At 40.0% G+C, this 21,774-nt stretch overlaps 1 protein-coding gene across 4 annotated transcripts in view; it reads left to right on the forward strand.

The window, feature by feature from the left end:
- The first annotated feature begins 1,145 nt into the window (after positions 1–1,145).
- Positions 1,146–21,774, forward strand: part of LOC109981297 (palmitoyltransferase ZDHHC14) — a 43,331-nt gene continuing 22,702 nt past the window's right edge. Inside the window, exons 1-3 of one of the 4 annotated variants that reach the window (XM_065966158.1) lie at positions 1,146–1,744; positions 2,182–2,477; positions 15,003–15,163. In XM_065966158.1, coding sequence (XP_065822230.1) covers positions 2,236–2,477; positions 15,003–15,163 — 403 coding nt within the window. In that variant the 5' untranslated portion in view covers positions 1,146–1,744; positions 2,182–2,235. The remainder of the gene's footprint in view (positions 1,745–2,181; positions 2,478–15,002; positions 15,164–21,774) is intronic. The other 3 variants (XM_020630020.3, XM_020630019.3, XM_020630022.3) reach the window with 3 other exon arrangements.

Raw genomic sequence — 21,774 nt, forward strand, 5'->3', positions numbered from 1 at the left:
GTGCATGTCAGTGCCTAGGCTGTGTGCGTGTAGGTGTTAAGAGGAGGACAGATGACAAAGGAACTGTAGGCCGATGATGAAATCATCTACTTGTGCAGGCTGAACAGGAAATTGCATCATAACAGAACTTTTTTATTGGTATTAGTGAGAGATGGGCATGCTACGTCTGTTCAGTAGAAATAAGGTTAATATGGAGAATAATGCCCCCATTTGTTGAATGATTTATAGCATCACCTTCCTGTTTCCTGTTGATTCATGCAGTAATTATACTTTCAGTTGAGCCTGTAGTGCAGAGAACATTACTGATTTTTTTCTACATTTGAGAAGAGGACATTAAAGGAGCATGAAATGGTCAATTATCTTTCCCTCTTTCAGAGACTTTCCTGTCTGGAGGGAAAGTGTATCAGCTCCTCACAAGAACATCATATTTTAAGTTTATACACCAAAGTCCAAATGAGCATACTTCTTTTTTAGCCTTTTTAGATTATTTTTTTTTTAGCCATTTTATCTTTACTTGATAGGAAAGCTGAACAGATAGGAAATGTGGGGAAAAGAGAATGTGTTAAATTCGGCCAGGATTGGTATCAAACCCTTAGGACAAGGTAGACGTACTCTCTGCCATGTGAGCTGCTGAAGTCAAACACATTTAAAGGAGTTAAGATACAGATCCTACCTCATAAACATACATTAAATAATACAATAAGGGGTACAAAATAAGTAGTAGATACATAATTTCCACTACAGGCAGTAAATTACTTTCTGTTACACAGTTGGCCTATGAGATAGCCATCACATGGCCCTTTTGGTTCCCCATTTCGACTTGATTAAAGAGAAAAAACTATATATATAAAAAAAACAAGTGTTTAGGCTCAGTAAAGGGGGGGGGTGATTTAAGTCTCTCAATGTATTTTATTTTATTTTAAATAGAGTATTGCCAATCAGAGTATTTAGCCTGTAGACCTATTGGCAGCTGGCTTTTAGCTTCAAATTCATTATTAATTGGTTTATGAATGTCAGCTAAACAATAATATTGGTGCTTATCTCCGACCCGGGCCCCCTTCCTGTACCCGCCCGTGCGTGTAGGGAACCCCTATCGGACGCTCGGAGGTCCCTGGGCCGCTGTTTGGGAACCCCTCTAACAGCCCGTCCTCCCTCTGCACCTCTCCGGTAGTGACTTCAGCCCTGGATTGGAGGGGGAGGAGCAGGCGGGGAGGCTCTTGCTCTGCTCCCATGTTGATGTTTTCTTGTTTTGCGAGGGTGGCAGCTCGGTGTGTTAGACAGGGACACGATGTGCACGGAGGAGTTCAGACTGGCCTGTCTGCACGCTTCTTGGGGGAGAGCTGCAACTTTTTTTTTTTTTTTTTTTTTTTCCCTCTGAAAACGCGACTGAATGGTGAAGATTTTTTTTATATATTTGTCGCCGTCTGTTCCTGTGAAACCCTCGGACATATGTGCTGTGCGGTCCCGCTCGACTCGTGTTGTGTGCGCACAGACTCGTAGTGTCTCTCTTGAGGATGCTGGAGCTCGTCTGAGAGCAGCCCATCGTGTGGTCTTCCTCTGGATACCCCTTCCCCTTTTTTTTTTGTAAACCAAGTTCATCAGATACTAAGGGCTTCATGTAAGTCACATTAACTTCTAAAATGGTGTTGTTCGCTTTGTCGTCGGTTCGAAACAAACCTGGATAAGGAAAGGAGAAGCTACGTGACAACACCCCGACACGACGACCAGCGTTACTTTGCTTTCGGTAAGGCAGGAACAAAAAAAAAAAAAAAAAAAAAAACCGTGCAAACATTAAGTTACCAGTCATTTCTCCAACTTGCTTAGCCATGTTAGCATTAGCAGCAATTTCGATTCAGCTGCTGTAAAATGCTAACCAGGTTCCTGGCTAACAAAGGCGCTATTTACGTCAAGCTAAAAAGGTATGTGAGCTTCAAGTGAAGTTATTTGGCCAAGTTGGTTCGCGTAAGCTTCGCCAACATGCCGGGCTTTAGTTGTAGCTTTCCTGTGTCCACAGTGGGTGAAGTAAGTTCTGATTTCAACAAGCTACTTCAATGCAATGCTAGATATTAATGACATTAATGACAGGAAGTGTTGTCTGGCACTTCACAAACTTCTTGCCAGGCCTTTTTTTTTTTTTTTTTTTTTTCATGTAAAGACTGAAATGGTTCATTCTGTTCACAGAGGCTCAGCTGCCCTGGGATTTATTCCGCTGTGGAGATTTTTCAGCAGCCATTGATGCATCTCGGGGTGTCTGAGTCCATGAGAGAGTGCGAGTACAGTCAAATAAGCACTCGCAGCTCAACACCAATGGAGACCCCTTACAAGAAAAAGACCCAAAAGAAGAGGAAGTGGGAGTCCTTCCCAGGTCGAAATAAATTTTACTGCGATGGGAGGATTATGATGGCCAAGCAGACAGGGGTTTTCTACCTCACCCTGGTCCTCATTCTAGTGACTTGTGGACTTTTCTTCACCTTTGAGTAAGTATTTGTGGAAGTATGTAGCCTACTCTTTAATTGTGCTCAAATCTGCTATTTACTTTTGCACACTGACATTGTGGATTAGGGATTTCATTTCATGAGCTCAGCTGTAAGAGAGAGAGAGAGAAAAAAAAAAGTTTAGATATAGGTCAGTTATGTCACTGGCATGGCTGAGTTTATTTCCTATGATTTCCTCTTTGCTCAGTAAAACTGGTTGGGGGATTAGTCAGAGGCTTCTCTGTTTTAGGAATGCAGAAGACATAAAACATAAAGGTAAACTACTCAGTGGATGAGTTACAAAGGTGCGGATTCCCACCTTACATTTGTTTATGGCTCATACATGCCCTTGTATGATGTTAAAAGTGGGACTTTAGGCTTTTGTACAATATTCAACATTGCTGTTTTTTTGTATTCTGGCCTTGTTGTTCAGAGTATCCTCCAGCTAAAGGGCTTGTCCTACCCAAATGGGCAAACATTAACTTAACTGAAGTATCCTCAAGCAGGATACTGAATCCTACCCTGTTGCAGGGTTGTTGTCCAGGAGGAATGGGATTTTATGTATGGAGTGTGTAATTCAACCTGTATAACGTCAACATGCTAACTAAGCAGAGAGTCGACTTACAGTTTTTGTTTCTTATCCGTCTCAATCAGTTTCCAAGAAACCAAATCCCCAACTATAGTTCTGTTAAGCAATCTCCTTAGTTGTCAAATATGCCTCACAATTCTGACTGAAGGACTTTCAGATTGGGCTTCAGTGTCAGCGTGCCAATGTGTGCCACTTACAGTCCCTTAATCACAGCCCAAAACTCCCAAAGGAGCCCTCTGTCTTTGTCCCACTGGTAGAAAAACCTGTAATCAACAGGCAGAATGTAGTACTTTACCACACTGTCTGATCCAACCCCTCATCCATACCTCATCCTAGCACAGCTGGGTCTGAAGTGCAAGATACAGCATGTAGACACACACACACACACACACACACACACACTGACCTGAGTGCTGGGGTGTACAACCAGTGAGAGAGAGTGATTACTCAGCAGTAATAAGGAGAGAGTTAATGCACTGGCATCTATCATCTTAGAAACCCCATCTTTGCTAGATAAGATTCCTGCTCCATCTTGAGATTTGTTGCTCAATCGGGCGGTCTTTATCAGGCTGAAGTGCTTTAGGGCCAGAGACCGCTTCATAAGCAAAATATGTGCTGTGGTTGATGGCTGTTGTTCGGTGTCTGGTTTGTAGAGACAACCCATGCCTAATGATCTTGGGGTTAATCAGAAGATGGAATAATTACTGTCAACAATTTTAGTCCACTTACCATTTTAGATACTTATTGAATAAGCATCACAAACTCTCTCTGTCTCTTTTTTTAGAGTGTGAGATATTCTGATTAGTCTTTATTATACCCTACAAAGCTAATTTCTTTTAGGCCTGTTGGTCTTACAAAATACGCTTTCAGAGATGAGGGGAAATTTCTTCAATCAAATAATTTACCAGTTTAATAAAAAATAATTCGTAGATAAATAATAAATTGAGATATGAATTAGTTACATGCTGTATGTTAAATTGTTTTTTTTTTTTGTCCTATTCCAAACCAGTTCCAGTTTGTGTTATTTGTGTTGTAAGTCATTCACTGGTACAATGATCTGTTCGCAGTGACCTCTGGACCACTTCATCTTTCAATACATTCACACGACAGCACATGCAGATACAGACCTATAACCCATGAGCAAAGGGCAGAATGCTAGAGGGAGGGCATTGCAGGATCAAACTTCTAAAGTCTTTACTAAAAGAACGGTTGAAAAGATGACCGTAACAGGAGGGGAAACATACTGCAGTGTCCATTTGAACCTGGACCCCCATGGAGGATGCCAGATGCTTCCTGATGATACCTTTCTCTCCTCATATAACTTCATTTCCTACACCCAGACCAGTCAGTGGAGCCCAATGTGCTGTCCTCTGTTTGTTGTGACTACAGGGGACATTTTTCAGGAGCACGATGCAACCACAAAGCCACATTTCAGCTTAGATCTGTCCTCCCTGTTCAACTGTCCGTGTCCCCAGGCTGGCCGAGTCCTCCTCCTGGCTCCCCTTTCACCCCTCCCCACTCCTCTCAGCTGAAAGCATACATTTATCGGACAGGGTGATAGTCAGCAGACCTGCACACTGCCTTCTGTTGTCATTAACTGTAATGCGTTTCGATTAGATGTGTTTTTCTAACCCCACAGTCGGTTGTCAGCATAGTGAAGCACAGCTCTTCATTCAGTTTGCAAGGGATCCTTCTGTTGAATTGCCTCTCTATCCTGTTATAGTCCTTAAATGAGGCTGTGCTATGAAGACACCTGGTCCATTTCTATTTAAAGAATACGTTCTGATCTGTGAAATCCAGACAGAGTCAACAGATGGCGAGTATTTAAGGAAAGAGACATGCACACGACGTTTACCGGAGGTTTCTCTACATCTCTATTTTTCTTTTTGCTTGTTTTCTCTGACTGTCAGAGGGGTGCTCAGCCATGCACAATAAACTCTGTTAGTGACCCGCAGACTTTGCTCTGTTTATTATTGTGTAGCTGGCTCCCTGCAGACGTCCATGTGTGTTGCTTTTGCACATGTTGCCTTATCTCCCTTATGTGTCATGAAAGTCAAGTCAGGCAGATGTTTGGAGTGGTGCTTTGTTTTGCTGTGTGATTTAATGTGGAAATTGAACTAAAGAACCACACTATTGGTCAAAGTAAAGGCTTTACACTCTGAATTAGTAGTTTTGAGGTTTATTGAAGGATGGTTGTAAGGCTAAGATTTAATGGCTGCTTGTGTATTGCGCTTCATGTTCACATACACTTGCATGTATGGATGGCAGCAAGGTGCTTGCCTGGCTGTCAGAAGACAATCTTGGTTTAATTTTTTTCTCAAGCTCATTTTGATATGAGCGCAGAAGGATCTGGGGATGCAGTCACCAAACTTGTGCTTATTGCACAACCAACTACTTCTGTGCCATGACTTTGTTTTGTTTTTTTGGGATGTAACAATAGACTTGAAGAAGTCTGGCCTCTTGACAAACACTAAAAGGGAATCTGTAGAGCAGTGGTTCTCAACTAGTGGGTTGGGACCCAAAAGTGGGTCGTGGAGCTGTTTTCAGTGGGTCAGGACTCGGGGTGTGTGCCTGGAAAAGTTGCATCAAAAAGTCTGATGTGCTTTCCAAACATGTTTGTTATTATTATTTCTGCCACATGTTTGTAATGTCTGAGGTCCAAACTGCACAATTTACAGTCAAATCAATTCCTATTGGTTAAAAAATATCACAAATGTAAGGCAGGATTTTTTGTGAGGGAGTTTGTGGTGGATCCTGAGGCTACACCAGTTGGAAACCACTGCCTTAGAGCACATGGTTAATTTGACAACTACAGAAGTTGAGTAGTCTTTCTTGTTGATGAGGTTTTCTCCCTGCTTTGAGCTGGTAGGCACAGCGTTCACATGCATTCACATGCCAACTTATTCAGCAACAGTTTGTGTGACGTGGTGATGGGTGGATTGCATCGATACCACTGTGGTTAGGTTGAACAGGGTCATTAAATGCCAGTGCAGCAGAAACTATCATTGCGTCTCCCTGTTAAATGATACACATGTACCTTTATGCACCATGCACAGCAATGTCACTTCATTTATAATTTCAGACATGCTGACAGATTAAGTCAATATCTAATGTTCAAAAATGAAAAGTGTTTTCTGCAGTCAGTCGAGGTTAACACAAGTGAAATATTTTGGAGTGAAACAGTGGCCTTCTTTATATCCTGAGCTTCATCAGAGCAGATGTTGTTTTGAATGCTTTAAGTTTATCAGTTCTTTCTGAAGATTTTCTTCTGTCCTGTCAACTAAAAACAGGTTAAAACTGTTTTTAGTTTTACTGCTTTAATGCCCCATGATATTTGCTGCAGCGTCATCACTGCACATATGGGCACATTGACAGCAGCTGTAAACATCTTCTCTGATTTTTTAAAAAAGAAAATAGGTGAATTTAACATTCATACCACACAATATAGAAATCAGCTGCAAAGCTTGCATCGCTCTACATCATTTATAATAATTTAATGATGATTTGGCCTTGTGTTTTAAAAGATTGCATCCTCTAAAACCTCGGTACAGTATAAATACAAAGACTGGCAGATAATATAGATTTAAAAGTCAGCTTAGAAGCTCTTAATAAAATTGAATAAAAACATTGATGTGCTTAAGTGGAGAACTGAAGACCATTCGGCTCATACTCAACATTGAGGACTCAGACTTTGGGGACTCAACTTGGTCTTGACTCAGATTCTTTCTTGGTGACTCAAACTCAACTTGGACTGGGGGTGTGGTGACTCGCCTACAACACTGGTGTGTGAGAACGTGACAGAGAGCAACGTAGTGAGCACAACCTGACATGCCACATAACCACACATTGCTTGTTATTACGTTTGTTCAATTCATTTTGACATTGATTTTTAAACTTATTTTTTATGTTTACACAACATTTCAGAGAATTTATGGTCATGAACATTTTCCTCTAAGACATGGAATGTAATGGCAAAGATGTGTATGAACCCTGCCCTCTCCTACATCTCTTTGAGATCACCCTTATAAATAAAAAAAAAGAACCCAGAAGGCTTTATATCATATTAGCCCTGCATGATAAAATTGAGGGCTCTGACAAAAGAAGGAGAGGTGTTTGGGTAAAAATGGTTTAACCTGGGTCAACATTTGCCAAAGTGGCATAGGAGTGCTTTTGCTCTGCTGCATGTTTGGTCCTATTGGTTTTGTGTTGTCAGTTGCTAGATGTTGCTAGATTTCAAATTTCCATACATTTGGTTTTACAGAGCTCTGTGTACTTTGAGCAACTGTTACCTGCTGAGTGTTTGCATACAGTAAGAAGAACTAATAAGAGGAACTGTTAACTTACTGACATGTCGGACGTTTGAGTTAATGTAAGCTATGTTTGTAACTTGCAGCTCTCTACTTTGTGAGACAGAAATAACTTCTACCATTCCTTTTGCTTCAACAATGCTACTTGTAAAACTGAACTGAAAAACTGATCTTACACTGATGACATTGTGCTTACTGTTCACATGTTGCTGTGCAGAAATGCTCATGTTCTTCTTTAAGAAACTCTAAAGCCCAGGTTTGTACAGTTGGTATAGGCCAAGCCTGATTCAGTGATACAACAATATAGTCTTTGATTTTAGTGTCCTGATCATTTAATCGTATCAAATGTATGTCATTGAAAAGGTCTGTTAAGGTACCATTCATATATGGTGCTTGTTGGAAGCAATAGACTGCGTGGCAGTGTTAATCATCACATCAGATCATATCGTTCAGATATTTTTTGTGTCCTCAGATTGGATTTGAGTTGCTTGGTATGAATGTTCAGAAGATGTGTGCTTTGATTCATAGTGATCTTTGACATAACCATATTTAATGATTGCGAGGGCGTTGCAAAATATGAGGCGTACTGTTTTTAATCGCCTATGGGGATAATCTTTCTTTGTTGTCTTCTTTTCTAATTTTAGAGCACACTATGTCGACTTTTCCCTCACTCGCTGTTTCTGAGACTTGCCGTCTGCCGACTTCTCTGAGTGTTTTTGTTCATTTGCAGTGCCTGGTCTGAAAAAGCATTTGATTGGCTGTGTAGTACCATGTCTGATGATGGCTACGTGTAAAGGCAAGATAAGAAGCACTTTTTGTACTTCAGTTAAGACACATTAACTTGACTTGTATCTTCTGCCTGAGGGCAGGAGTTTCAACAGGAGAGCCCTCTGGTCCTCCTTCGTGCAGCTGGGAACCACGCTGCCACACACTATGTGAGCACATTCTCAATGGCGCAGGGATAGAAATTGACACAGTGCTTCTCTGCAGGTAGGAAAGGCGTTTTGAGCTTTTCTGATCACCGAGCTGGTGATCCAGGAAAGCTCCTTACTCACCATCAGACCTACGATCTTGAAGCTGGTAGAGCTAGGACAGTAGATAGAATTGCAAGTCAGCAACAGAGAGAGTTGAGAATGATGTGCGGGAAACAAGGGACAGATTGGATTTTAACCCGGGCTCCCCGCTTCGAGGGCTACACCCTCTTTACATGGGCATGCGCCCTAACCACTCGGCCATGGGTTCCCCTTAGCTCATGTTTAATGAAGTGGCACATTAAGCACACTGTTGATGGACAAGTAGGCCGAGGTCAACTTCCTCAGAAGGGTTCATGTTTTTTTTTCTCTTCCTTGTGGATAGAAAACCCTTTGACCCCATTAAAAAAAAAACATAATGAACACACTGTCATTGTATTTCTGTAACACTCAGAGAATACATGTGCTCTCTGGTCCTTTCAGCAAAGAATTCCATCTTTAGGCTGTGTAGTTGGTACTAATTGAATGCAGTGAAAGGGTGACTCTTTCTTCCTTTGACAACATTAGTTCTGCACATTATTCCAGAAGAATAGTAAATATGTATGCTGCATGTCCAGGCAAACTAAGAATTCAGCTTTTGTGTCATAAGGCAAACTGTTGCAACAGAGTCTTTGTCCACATCATTTGAACAGTCACACCCATGGTGGATGTTTCCCAACACAAGAATTGCACATTAAATTCCTCTCAAACCAGGTTGTCAAAGAAGGATTTATATTTGTGGTGTGCTATTCTTGATTTAGCCTCACTGGCTAAAAAAACAAGTTCACATACAAAAATATAACATAACATGCTATGAATATGCTACACAAATTTTAGCACATTTAATGGACTTGAGTTTATATATATTTTAGACATTCTATTTTGTAGTCTTTTGTCCTCTAAAGGAAGAAGTAGGCAGGATTGCAGCTGCAGATTATGTGTGTATGCGAGGATGGATGACCAATGTCTGACAGGCCTTTTTTTGCACATCACAGAATATTGATGGCCTTTAAAGATGTGTATTGCTGAAGAGGTAAAGAGAGGCTGCAGTTTATCTCAGGTGACACTGAAAGGACAGCCAGTGAGGAGGGTCCAGTAAAGCCAGCTTCACATGGTTACATCAAGCAGAGATGAAAGTACCCAGAGCTTAACTGCCGGCTGAGTTTTAAAAACCTGGTTGGCATTATAAGAGGATTTAATGGGAAATGTGATAACGGTAATCTGGATTGGATTAATGTTGAGATTAGTGCACCCTTTGGGAGGCAAATGAGAAAGAATACCTCGGGAGACCCCATTGAAGTAGAAAGATTACCTTTGAGATTCTGTGGAAATATAGTCACATGCCCGACTACCACACATATGACAAATGCTGTAAAGCAGAGCCTTAAAATGAATCATCCAAATAACAGTGCCAGTAAATGTGTTAATTCATCATTTGTTTCTGCTAGTTATGTGAGACAAAAAGCTGTCATAAAAAAAAGTAATTTGGGCTTATTTCAGTGATTTTAAATTCAAGAGATATGCAAAAAATATCAGTATACCATCACTATCAGTTTATTATACTTTAATATAGGCTCTCCTAATATTTTCTGCAAGACTAGAATTTATAACAAGGGGAGTTTCCACTACAGTGAAGGCAGTAGGAAGAAGGCATTGTTCTTTACGTCACACAGCCAATGTTCACAGACTTGTGTACAGGATAGACTGGCTGACTTCAGTCTGGAGTCTAGACTCCGCCCAGTTTACTGTCTACATTTGTCATGAGTGTCTTATGATGAGTTTCAGCTTGTTTGTAGTAAATGGGGGAAGAGACTAGACTGCCTGTTTAGTTCACTGTGACCAACACTTCATCGCATTAACAAGAACTGAGTGATGCCAAATTGTGGACTGACTTTTGCTGAATAATTATACTATCCTAATATGTTATTATCTACTATATATAATCAGTGGCGGGTGGGGGTGGGGGGCTACGAGATGAGACTGGATTAAAACGTTAGAGGTGGGCTATCAGACATTCAAAATCCATCATATATTCCTCTCTGTGTGTGTTAGTCTGTCAAAATATAAGCATGAGTAAGGACAGATGTGTGTGTATGCTGAAGTCAGAGCAGGAGGAATAATTGTGTGTCAGTAAGAGATGAGGAGCCGACGCCACAACGAGTCTTAAGGAGTCTTAACGAGCTAACCGTAGCGACCAAACAAAGCGGCGAGTGACTCGCTCTTAGAAGTCTAAGGCTTCTCTTTATGAAGATATAAAGTGTAAGATAAGTTGAATCTATAGCTTTTCAAGGGTGTTAGTAGTAAAACTACTCTTACCACACTGTGAGAGTAATATGATAAGTAAGCGCTTCACAAAAAATATAGAAAATGAAAAGGGAGGCAAATGAAACTGCAGATATATCGCACTATCACAAAATACAGGATTTAAAAGACAAATACAACTGAAGACAAAATCATGAATTCAGTATCCTGCTACAACTGAAAGTCCTTCATTCAAAGTATATCAGTACTGTCATCAGTATGATCTTACCGTCTGGAAGTGAGTAAAGCAAAAATCTTTTACGTACATTGTAGAGCATATATTTGTATATTTTTAAGTGTTAGTCCAAGGACTTTTAAAGCTTTTTGTTTTCATAAAGCCTGTCAACATTAAGTTTGTCGTTTCATTTAAAAAAATATTTATAATTACATATAATTTTAACAGCTCAGGGATGTTCAAGTAACTCCACGTCGTTGAACGTGCCTCCGTTTCAAAGCAATATACGAGCATTAGCAGAATGTCTGTCTATGTAAAGTCTGTCATGAAATTTGTCTCATACATTTACACATCTTTCATGTCATGCCTTTATTTTTGCAACAAAAATTGAAGAGTCCTAATTATGCCTTCAGTAGGTCTCATGAAGCAGGACATGAAGTTAAAAGGACACTGTTGTTTACAAGATATCCTAGATGGCGAGCGAAGCAGAAGTTGATGACAGTATAATGTTTTTGCCTTTATGTGGTAAATGGACTTGGACTTGTATAGTGCTTTTCTAGTTGTCTTTCTACTCAAATCTGCTTTTACAACACATGTAATATTCACCCAGTCACACCACATTCACATACTGATGCAGAGGCTGCTACATAAAGTGCCCAACTGCCCATCAGTACTATTCCATTCACATGCAATTCACACGCCGCTGGCAGAGCAGCACGATCAGTTTGGGGTCGGTGTCTTCAACATGTGACTGCAGGAGTTGGGGGTCGACCCTCTGGCTGAGAGACAACTGACTCTACCACAGAGCCATTGTTGCCCCTCTATCAATGCTTCATGTTGTTGGACTATTATCAACAGTATCACCCAAGAGAGCGTAGAAGAACCCACTGGCAGGCAGAGAAGAGTATGAAGATATGTCATTAAGTGCACAGTGATTCAAGTCACAGACTTGTTGCGTGATATAAAAAAGAAATGCTTTCTCACTCAGTACGTGTACATTTTAACTGTTGAATTGAGCCCTGGGTATAATGACCTTGCCTTGACACCCTTTTGATGCAGTCAGATGAAACTCCAGCTAGCTGTCAGCTATCAGTGTAATAAAATGCTATTCAGATGTATTTTGAAATCAGGAGAGACATGCTGCAAACATGGGCATTGCGTAAAATACAAAATGACACAGCAATTATGTTTGCCATTTAAATATGCTTTAGGTTTGTATGCTGAGGGTAGAGTTCTTCCAAGTCTACATAAAATTACTTGTCCGAGACAACAAAGCTGTTCCAAAATGAATAAAAACATTGATACGTCTTCCACCTTGGGACTCACTCAAATTCCCCCATGGTCAGCACCTGACGAAGCTGTATCTTTATAACAAACCCCACCATAATTCAGTCATCAGCCACATGGTTTGTTGAGACGTTTACAGCTATTGTAATTGAATGTCACCATGCCGTCTGTATCTTGTGTGAAGGTCTTTGTTTCTTTTCTTCTTTTTTTTTTCCTTCCTACAGCTCACTCCTGTGGCTGTTTCCAGGGTAACCACATTCCCTTTCAAATTGTACCATGTCTGACATTGGATGCTGTCCGTCGCCATGGCAACAAAGCCCCCAAAGTCCCAGTTAAATATAAGATTTGGTTTCAGACCAGTGTTTCTCACAGAATTATGCTTTACCTGTGGGGTGGGGTACCCTTCTTATATTAGGTTAGGTTATTTTTTAATATTAGAATATAAATCCATTGGGCTTTATTCCCTAACTTGTTTTTGTTTTTGTCACAAATGACTTTTATCTGCTCGTCCTACTTTCCTTCCACTATCAACATACACACTCACACACAAATACACAGTACACACACACTCACACACTCATACCCAAGTGCAGGACAGAATCGGCAGTCAGCAGCTGCAGAAAAATATTAACTCCAGCAATCGGCCCATCTATTAAAACGTTCAATGTTTTTCGATAGCACTGCGAACCCGAACTGCCCCCGCACAACTATTTGAAAATGGCAGACAAGTAGTTGTTTGATAGCGGTTAGCAAACAGTTACGAGCATATTACTGGAATGTGGTGTGAATACAGACATGTGTGATTGTCTTTTATCTCCACTTAGACATATTTGTTCATGTGACTGCATGCATCGAACCGTGAAGCCTGTAACGTAATTGTTCGAGACAAAGATAAAAAACTGTTCCAGGCCTACATCTCAGCACAGACTCAATAGTCAGAAATCTGATTCAATGCTTTATTTGTTTTTCTCTATGGCAGTTGAAGCAAACTTGTTTGAACTGAATGTTTCATCTTGTTAAACCTAGACACCCAAACACTTCTTGTCATGAGTGATAAAAAACGTTATTAAATAACAGTGTACCACTTGGTTGTGGTATCATCATGTTTGCTGTGTGGTATGCAGTGTTATATAAATGAGGAAAAAATAGCAATGGGTTTGTGCAACTGTTAAACCCACAATGTTTGCAGTAATAGTATTTTGACAGGCAGGTCCAACAGAGCTGCTTTATATTTAAACAAAGACAAGCAGATTTGAAAGATAAGAAACAGAGAGCTGGTCTGCAGTTCTGCCTCAACCCGAGATGGGAATATGAAATGCATTGGATTACAATTTCATGAAAATGTACTTGAGGATTATTCTCCACCTGGCCTAGTTTAGTAGACTTGGGCTGGGGAGCAACCTCAAAGAAATAAAAAAATGTATGCCCTCTTAGCAAGTGTCTGACATGTATTGTGTATGTTTCACACTGACACAGTCAGAGTCCAGTACAACAACCTCTGGCACACCAGGCAAGTTTTTAACTGGAGTAATGTTTGTGCTGCATAGTGTTGTCCTGCCTGAAGCCCCATGCTGATGTCCCAGACATCCCAGTGTTTTCTGCTTAGTTCACTCTCACTCCAGATGTAGGGTAGCAGCAGGACTGGCTAGTGTCCACTCAACTTGGAAAATGACTTGAGTCGTAGACCGTGTGTTTCTCACAGCGTAAACACTCTGTTGAAACAGCACGAGCATTGTATGTTTTGGAGTTGTTTCAGAATCGGTTGTTTGGGTGAATAATTAATGCCAGCGTATCTTAAAATCCCAGTAATTAGGGCTTTCATTGGTTGGCTGACCTCTTTCACTTAGCTGAAGGATATGCATCTCCAGCAGTTCAGGTGAAAGCAGGAAGTGTGTGCAGACGATGCTAGAATTCCATTTAGCACAGATCAGCAAATCTAATGGTCTGGGTCCATATTTACATCCTCCCTATCCACTGTCTTTGATGGAATCCAACATGGCGAGCCTAAATATAGCTGGCATGGTTTTCCGGAATAACTGTTGTTGGCACAAATCTGCGGATGTAACTGCCCTCCTAAAGTGCTACCATCTGAAGGCTGCTGTGATACTGTGATGGGTTGACAAAAGACATTCTAACACTTTCATATAGAACAATCATGCTCAATTTTTAAAGAGGGGCTTTTTTGACCTTCAATGTATTTGAACCCTAATAGAGTGTGCCCCCCAAGTACCAATAAAGCAGTGCATAAAATAAATGATCACCAAACTTTCCCCCTGAAAAAGTTTACTGGGGACTGCTGGTGTAAACAATTAATATTTCCTTTCCTCAAAAATATGTTTAAAATAGAATTTGATCTGGATTGATTGTCACTTTACCAATAATGATCAATACTTGAAGATGCTGCAGCCTGTGTCCTGCCCCTTTCGTTTTAATGTGATTACTGTAATAACAAACTGCACCATTGAACAGTGGGATTAATGGGATTATTCCAGATTGTCTCATTAGAGCAGATTACAATGCCCGGGATATGTCTTCCTGTTTGTTAAGAGTTTACATCCACCTATTGTCTATCACTGTTGAGCAGTAAGTCACAGGTATTAACACCTCTTGATCTGAATGGCTAGCAGAGTTCAGTTTGGTGTCACAAACTATGTGTTGTGTACAAATGTTTGCACTAAAATGAGCGGGTATATTAAGAGAGTAAAACGCCTGCACCTCGGGCCGTATGCTGATATATTTAGACTCTGGCTGAACTTTTAGGTTTTACTTCAGTTTAACTCAAACTGGTCAGGCAGAATCACGTGTCTCTTGTTCTCTATTTGCTAATTTTCTTTCTCTCCCCATTTCTTCCATTCCCAGTTGTCCGTTCCTAGCTCTGCAGTTGACCCCAGTTATCCCAGTCATAGGAGGTGTGCTGTTTCTCTTTGTATTGGGGACCCTCCTGAGAACCAGCTTCAGTGACCCAGGAGTGCTGCCTAGGGCCACCCCAGATGAAGCAGCTGACCTCGAGAGGCAAATAGGTAAGACGCTGATTGAATTATTAAAGACTTGAGAAAAAGAAAGATGGACATGAAAACCCCATTAGTGAGGTTTGTTTCTTTACAACAGCCTGAGCACTTCACAACCTCTTTTGCATACTACTTAATGTATTTTATATGTCAGACTATTCCTCTTGTTTTAAGACCATGGTTACATCATTTTTTATGGTACCGTATTTTTATTGGAGTTAAGTAAGACTTTGAGTTGATTCTATATACTGTATATACAGTACATTATAGGAAGCAATTGAGAATGAGAAATTACTTTTCATCCAAAAAAGGATATTCATTGTCATATAAGTTTCTATAAACCTTCCTAATATTAGATTTGACTCTGGCATAGTTAAGCTCTGGTATTTATTTTGAAAATGATGCAGTGAACTTTGTGGCCAATCACTGGAGAATGTTTGCACAGCCACATAGCTGTCAATCCAAAGTAGATTAGACGCATCCACACAGTCTTCCAAACTGATCTGGTTTTCTAACAGCTATGAAGTATAATCAGTCGGATTGACAGTATGTAGATTCTGAAAGGACCTCTCAACTTTGATAGCACACATGCCAAATTTTAAGAGTCCTTAAGAAAAAAAGGACATTGGACTTAATGAAGGCCCATATTATCACTCAGTCTGACTCTTATGTCTGCATGGTTTTAATCCACAGTAGCCAACGTGTGCCTTTACAAAGTGTCAGACTATCTGTCTGATGTGTCTGTAGTTTGTCAGCTTTAGAGGCTACCTGCATTTAGGCTAAATTATGTATTTGTGCAGTTTGACGAAAAGGCTTTGACTTGTTTATTTAGCTCTTTGTTCTCAAGGGCCCTACATCTGATGTATTACCTGATCAGAAATTTGATCTGGATTAGGTCCCAGTCTAATTTGCGAGACTAATTTGGTGCATTAGGGATTCACTTGAAAAGGTTTAACTGAATTACCCGCGACAATGCTGAAAAATGTAGCCAGAAACAGCCGAGACTACATTTTGTGATGTGAAATCAGTGTGTTCTTGAGACTCATTGTCTGTTTATCATTGCTGAAAATCAGTACAGGTGGAGAAATTAATAATTTATTTTAAAAGTGTGTCTATGTGAGAAACACAATATCTGGATGCAGCTGTTGCAGATTGATTTCATTATGAACATAGTTGCATGGCAAGGCAAAAATAGAGAGATAGAAGTTGACAAGTAACCATCTACTATTCTTTTGAAAAACACTGTACACTATATTTGGGAAAGCTTATGGAAATGGACATGCTACAGAGTAAAAAGTAATCTAAGCTTGTGATTCTCCCAAATGTATTTGCATTAATTCATAAAGAAAAGCCATTAAAGTAGTGCTCTCTAACTTGTGAATGTGAAATGTTGTGAGGTATGAAAGCAGAGAAAAAGTATTGCCTCTGAATCCAAAGGAATGCTCCCACTTCTTGGATGCAACCATCAGCTTTAATAGAAGATGCTTAAAGTTAGTGATGGGAAAAGCAGTTCTTTCCAGTGTACCGAATCAGTTCAGTAAAGTGATTCGTTCACCGAATCGTTCACCGAATCGTTCACCGAATCGTTCAGTACTTCTCTGCAGCTCTGCCTGCGTATCAGAATTTGATAATGGCCAAACGTTTAGTTCTGCTCGCGATCGTACTGAGAACGGGCGGTGGTGAATAAAAAGCCAATGAGCTGAGAATTTAGTTGGATAAAGCTACAGTTTGCAAACTGAAAGCTGCTAAAACAATCACATATATTTTCCCCGACCGTTCTGTTCAGTACGTTCAGTGAACGAATCACTCACTGAGCATGAGAACAACATACTAGTACAATGAACAAGAGCCCTGGTCTCAATTCTGTCGATGTCGAGGAAGCACAGCACTAAATATTTTAATAACAATTAGGCTGGGTGTCACAAGAATGTATGTGCCTGTTAAAGCAGCTTTCAGTTTGCAAACGTTATCGTTATCATTTTGAACGAATCGTTCACGAACGACACATCACTACTCAAAGTGTTAAAGTTGAGTCAAGAGTGCAGTCAGCACAATGGAGCCTCATTGTCAGTTGACATTCAAGGGCCCTTTTGACTGGAATGTGCACTGATGTTAGTTTAGGTTCTGCAGAAGATTCAGGACTGAATGGCCGGTCTCCAAAAGTGTTTCACTTCCCTGAAGCCAAATGAATCATCAACACTTAAATCAATGGTTTAGCTTTTTATACCCTCTTTTATAAACCTCACTTCTAAGTTTCTGTCCTTTTTATTTGTTATGTGAAACTTCTATTTTCCAGAGACAGTCCTTTCCATGCTTCTGGCCACTGGGGCCTTATTAAACAAACTCCAGACTGGCTTAATTAATCTCATTAGGAGACTTAAAAGCTTTAGGACAGAAGGTAGTAGAGTACAGAGAGCTTGGAGTAGTGGGCTGAAACAGTGTTGTGCAAAAGTACCATGTCATATGGGCAAACATTTTTTCAGTGGATAATCAAATAAAAGGCTGAAAATACGAACAATGTTGACCCAAATACCAAAACCCACTTAGCCATCATCTCATTTGACTTTTGTGCTGTGCATTAGGACTGGAAATGCACAGAGCTTTATTTTAACTTAAAACATTTTTTCACAGAAAACTGTTGTCATGTAGTTGGTTACATATATAGCTCAATCTTTGTGGACAGTCGGTTAAGTGAAATGGAATAAAAAGCCAACTTATTTTTGTAATTTAGCTGTGATTAGTGACTCCCTTGTAAATCGTTGTCCAACTTCGGCCACAACCATCTCTTCTGGATCTTCTTGTGCAGTGCAACGACTTGTGCAGTGTGGTTTTGTTATGTTTTAACCATAGCGTGGCAGCTTGACATCCAATTCTTTAGTAGCACATCTGTTAACGCTTAGCCTGATCATCTAACCACATATCAGACCCCAACATCAACCAGCCTAACGATATCCTGTACTTCTTCCTGTTTTTCTCAGTCCACTTGTCCTCTCTCATTTCACATTGTCGAAGTCAGTAATTTAAAAATACATATTTTTGTTACTTTTTAATAGTGGACATCTGCCCACTTTAAATCTTAGTTTATTCATTATGTTTGTTTTTACATTCTTCCTATTTGTATTTCTGCCGTTCTCTTCTTGACTAGTTCCTAGCAGTTTTCTTCCTGTTTTCTTCCAACTGTGCAGATCCTGATAAGAAGAAAGCAGCTGACACGCTTAGGAAGAGTAGCTAACTTTTCCATATCAGAACTGCAATAATTTAATGGCTCTTAGCACTTCAGGCTTTCTTAAACTCATGTTGATCTGCTGCTTCCTTAGATTTGTAATTGCACAGCCTTTATTCTTTCCACTTCCTTAACAGTTTTTTGTTTTACTGGATTACTAGCGTCGTATTAGTATTGCAAATGACTAATTTTTCATCTTCCATATATCGTGTAGGTTTTTGTTATGCATACATGAATCTGTCTTAGGAAAACCAAAAATCACTGACTCCAGCCACCAGCAGCCCTTTGCAAGTAGTTTTTCATTTCACCAGCTGCCTCGTAAATAAATAATGATGTTTTGAAGTCAAAGTGCTACAAGAGTCAAGTTCAACATCCCATCTATTGATCTGTTGACATAACAATAGAGGACCTATTGTCTGCAAAATATGTGCTCCCTGCACTTGAGCTGAAACAGCTGATAGAGAGGTCTCTGCTGTCATCATCTTGAACTAAAATCTCTGCCGTCTGCAAAATGTGTGTGAAAGGAGGTTGAAGTGAGTTGCCTGAAGTCTATATTACATCAGACAAAATAAAATATGGCATGTTTATAGCAGTAAAAATATACATGAGAAATGTGTGACAGATTATTATCTCTGTGGTATCTTCATCCTCGGTATCTTGTCACTATAACTTGATCTACAAAAGCAGTGGAAATACTCTGTACATGTATAAAGCTTCAGCTGAGGTAGCACGTTTTGTTTTTCTCTGCTTGAAATGGACACAAGACTTGATTTCTCCTCAGTGTGTTGTGTTTGATGTCTATCATGTCTGCCTGCCTGCCCAATATGTCAGGACTAAACAGGCTGGCATCAGTTCAGCCACCACAAGCCAAATCTGAAAGACTCTGATACATTAATCAGAGGGCTGGCCAGAGCTGCCTGTTACCTTGTTCCCTTCCTTCCACCAAATATGGTCCAAGCTAGCCGGAGAATGCCAGGGCAACCACACTTCATTTTCCAAAGCTGCTGGCCAGACTCAAGGCCAGCAGAAAAATAGATTTTGGAAGGCTTAGAGCTTGTGCTGCTGGAGGAAAGCAGGGCACATCAGAAGAGGATGCAATGACATTTAGGCTTTTCATGACTGCAGGGAAGTCGATATGGCTGTTTGAAGGTGGGGACAGTGCTTTCAACTACATCTTTTTTTTTTTTTTTTTTTAAATATGTATTCGTCTGTGTTCCCTGAGGCCACTTACCTAAATAGAAGCTGATGCCTTTTAAGTAAAGTAAACAATAAGTCAATTAATAATGTCATAATTTTATTAAAATGTTGGCATTGTAGTGGTAGGATTCACTTCACATGGTTTTATACCTTGCAAAAAAGAACTTACCTTGAATGTTTTATGAATGTGTTGTGCCTTGATGCCAGGTGTGGGAACCACTGTTTTTATTTATTTTTTGCTTTGTGTTCAGCAACTTACTACCATGAGTGGTACACCCTGACTCTTTCCACTCTACCGAAGCATTTAATGTCATAAACAGGAAGTTGTGCAAAAGCCTGACACCCTGTTGCTGATTAAATTTGCCTGGTTGTTTATCTCTGTATGTCAGCCCTGTGATTGACTGATGACCCGCCCAGGTTGTACCCCAGCTCTTGCCAAATGTCAGCTGTGATTGGCTCCAGCCACGTGTGACTATAGACGGTATATATAATGAATGCATGGATAGTACATGTCTCGCATCAAAAATCAAAGTGGAACTGCAAAGTCATTTTTTTTGGCATCAATATAAGATTCAGATTTTTCAATGCATATGCTTTTTTGCCTTACTCTCCTTTGCCACCTATAAGCCCCTTTTGACTTATTTACTTTACCGCCCCCCTAATATAATGGTAGGGGAAACACACAACAAAGCATTTCCACTGTGTCATTCGATTTTCTTTTTATCGCTTTATCCATATAGTTCTTATTTGTGAACTTGCGCACTCATTAAATTAGTTTCTGTTTGCAAAATATGTGAAAATGTTTCGTTGGTACCACTTTTTTGTGTCCTTGCCAGTTGCAGTTCAGGTGGCAAACTCGAACACAATGGCCATCACCAGATAGAGCCATTCTGTAGGATCAGAGTTTATTTAATCCCATTAGATAAAGTATCTCTCCGGGTAGTGATAAAACACTGTTAACAAGCTCTTGAGATTTGAACACCTTGTAGTCCTGTTTGAAGTGTTTACTGGGCCTTGGACTGGAGGAAACTGTAAGACTTTACAATTAATATGTTGTACGTATTTTGACCTTCTGTCGGCCTTCAACTCTAGAAATGAAAAAAGTGAAATAAATCAGCGTGTAGAAAGAGACCGCTGACTCTTCAGATTGATCCTGAGATACCCTCTCAGTGACCGGGTATATCAGCAGCATGGTCTGTTTACCCCATGTTGAAGAATATTTTGCCCTTGCCATGACAATTTACTGCATGTCTGTCTGGTTGACTTAGTACTGACATCCTTCGTCTCCTTGTAGTGTAGAATGAAATAATACCTTGTTTTGAATGACAGTCCATTCATAATTCATGCTGGTACTTTAACAGATAATGTGACTCTCTTCCTCCCTCCTCTCCCTTCCCAGTGTAACAGCCTGGGTCACATTTTTGTCTGACTTCATTGTAGCTGGCTGAATATTAAGTAATGGGTGTGCAGCCGGCAGAAATAGGCTCTATTACTAAGCTACTTGACATCTTAACTTCTACATTTGGGGATTGCTTGTACATAGACCAAAGCCTATCCTCTCTTGTTATGTCTGACAAAGGGGGCATGTGAGCAAGACGATGAGGAAGAGTTTAACCTGACAGAGACCGACAGTAACTGTTTGGAAGCAGTGTGATAATATAGTTTAATATTGCAGTAACAATATAGTATAAACAAAGAGTGTTTATTAGCTACAACTGCATTTCCACAGTTATCATCTGCTGTCCTTCATTTTTAATCCTTGTGTCCTTGATCCAAAATAGATTCAGAAAGCATTTCTTTTCACCAATTGGCACCAATTAATGTCAGGGTATATGAAGGCTAGCTTGAGCTTCATCTGATTGCATCAAATTGATTTGAAAACATGGTCAACAAATAATCCAGACCTCCATCAAACAGGTAGAAGGTGTTCAGCTGAGTGCAAAAGTCAGTATTTATTGCAATTAAAAAAAAAACTTATGTTTATTGCCAATGCTCACATCATGATAATAATTGAATATAGATTAATTGCATAGCCCCATTGTCTTTTGTTGCTGAACTGATTTTTTTTCTTCAAACTTCCATCAGGATTATGTAATGTAGTCCCTTTTCACACAGCCTGTTCAAGACAGAGCTGTTCCCCCTCTGTCATGCATCACATTCTGTGCAAAAAGATACTGATGCGGAATAGTGGGCAAAGTTATTC

Source organism: Labrus bergylta, chromosome 18, assembly GCF_963930695.1.
Source record: "Labrus bergylta chromosome 18, fLabBer1.1, whole genome shotgun sequence".
Lineage (NCBI taxonomy): Eukaryota > Metazoa > Chordata > Actinopteri > Labriformes > Labridae > Labrus > Labrus bergylta.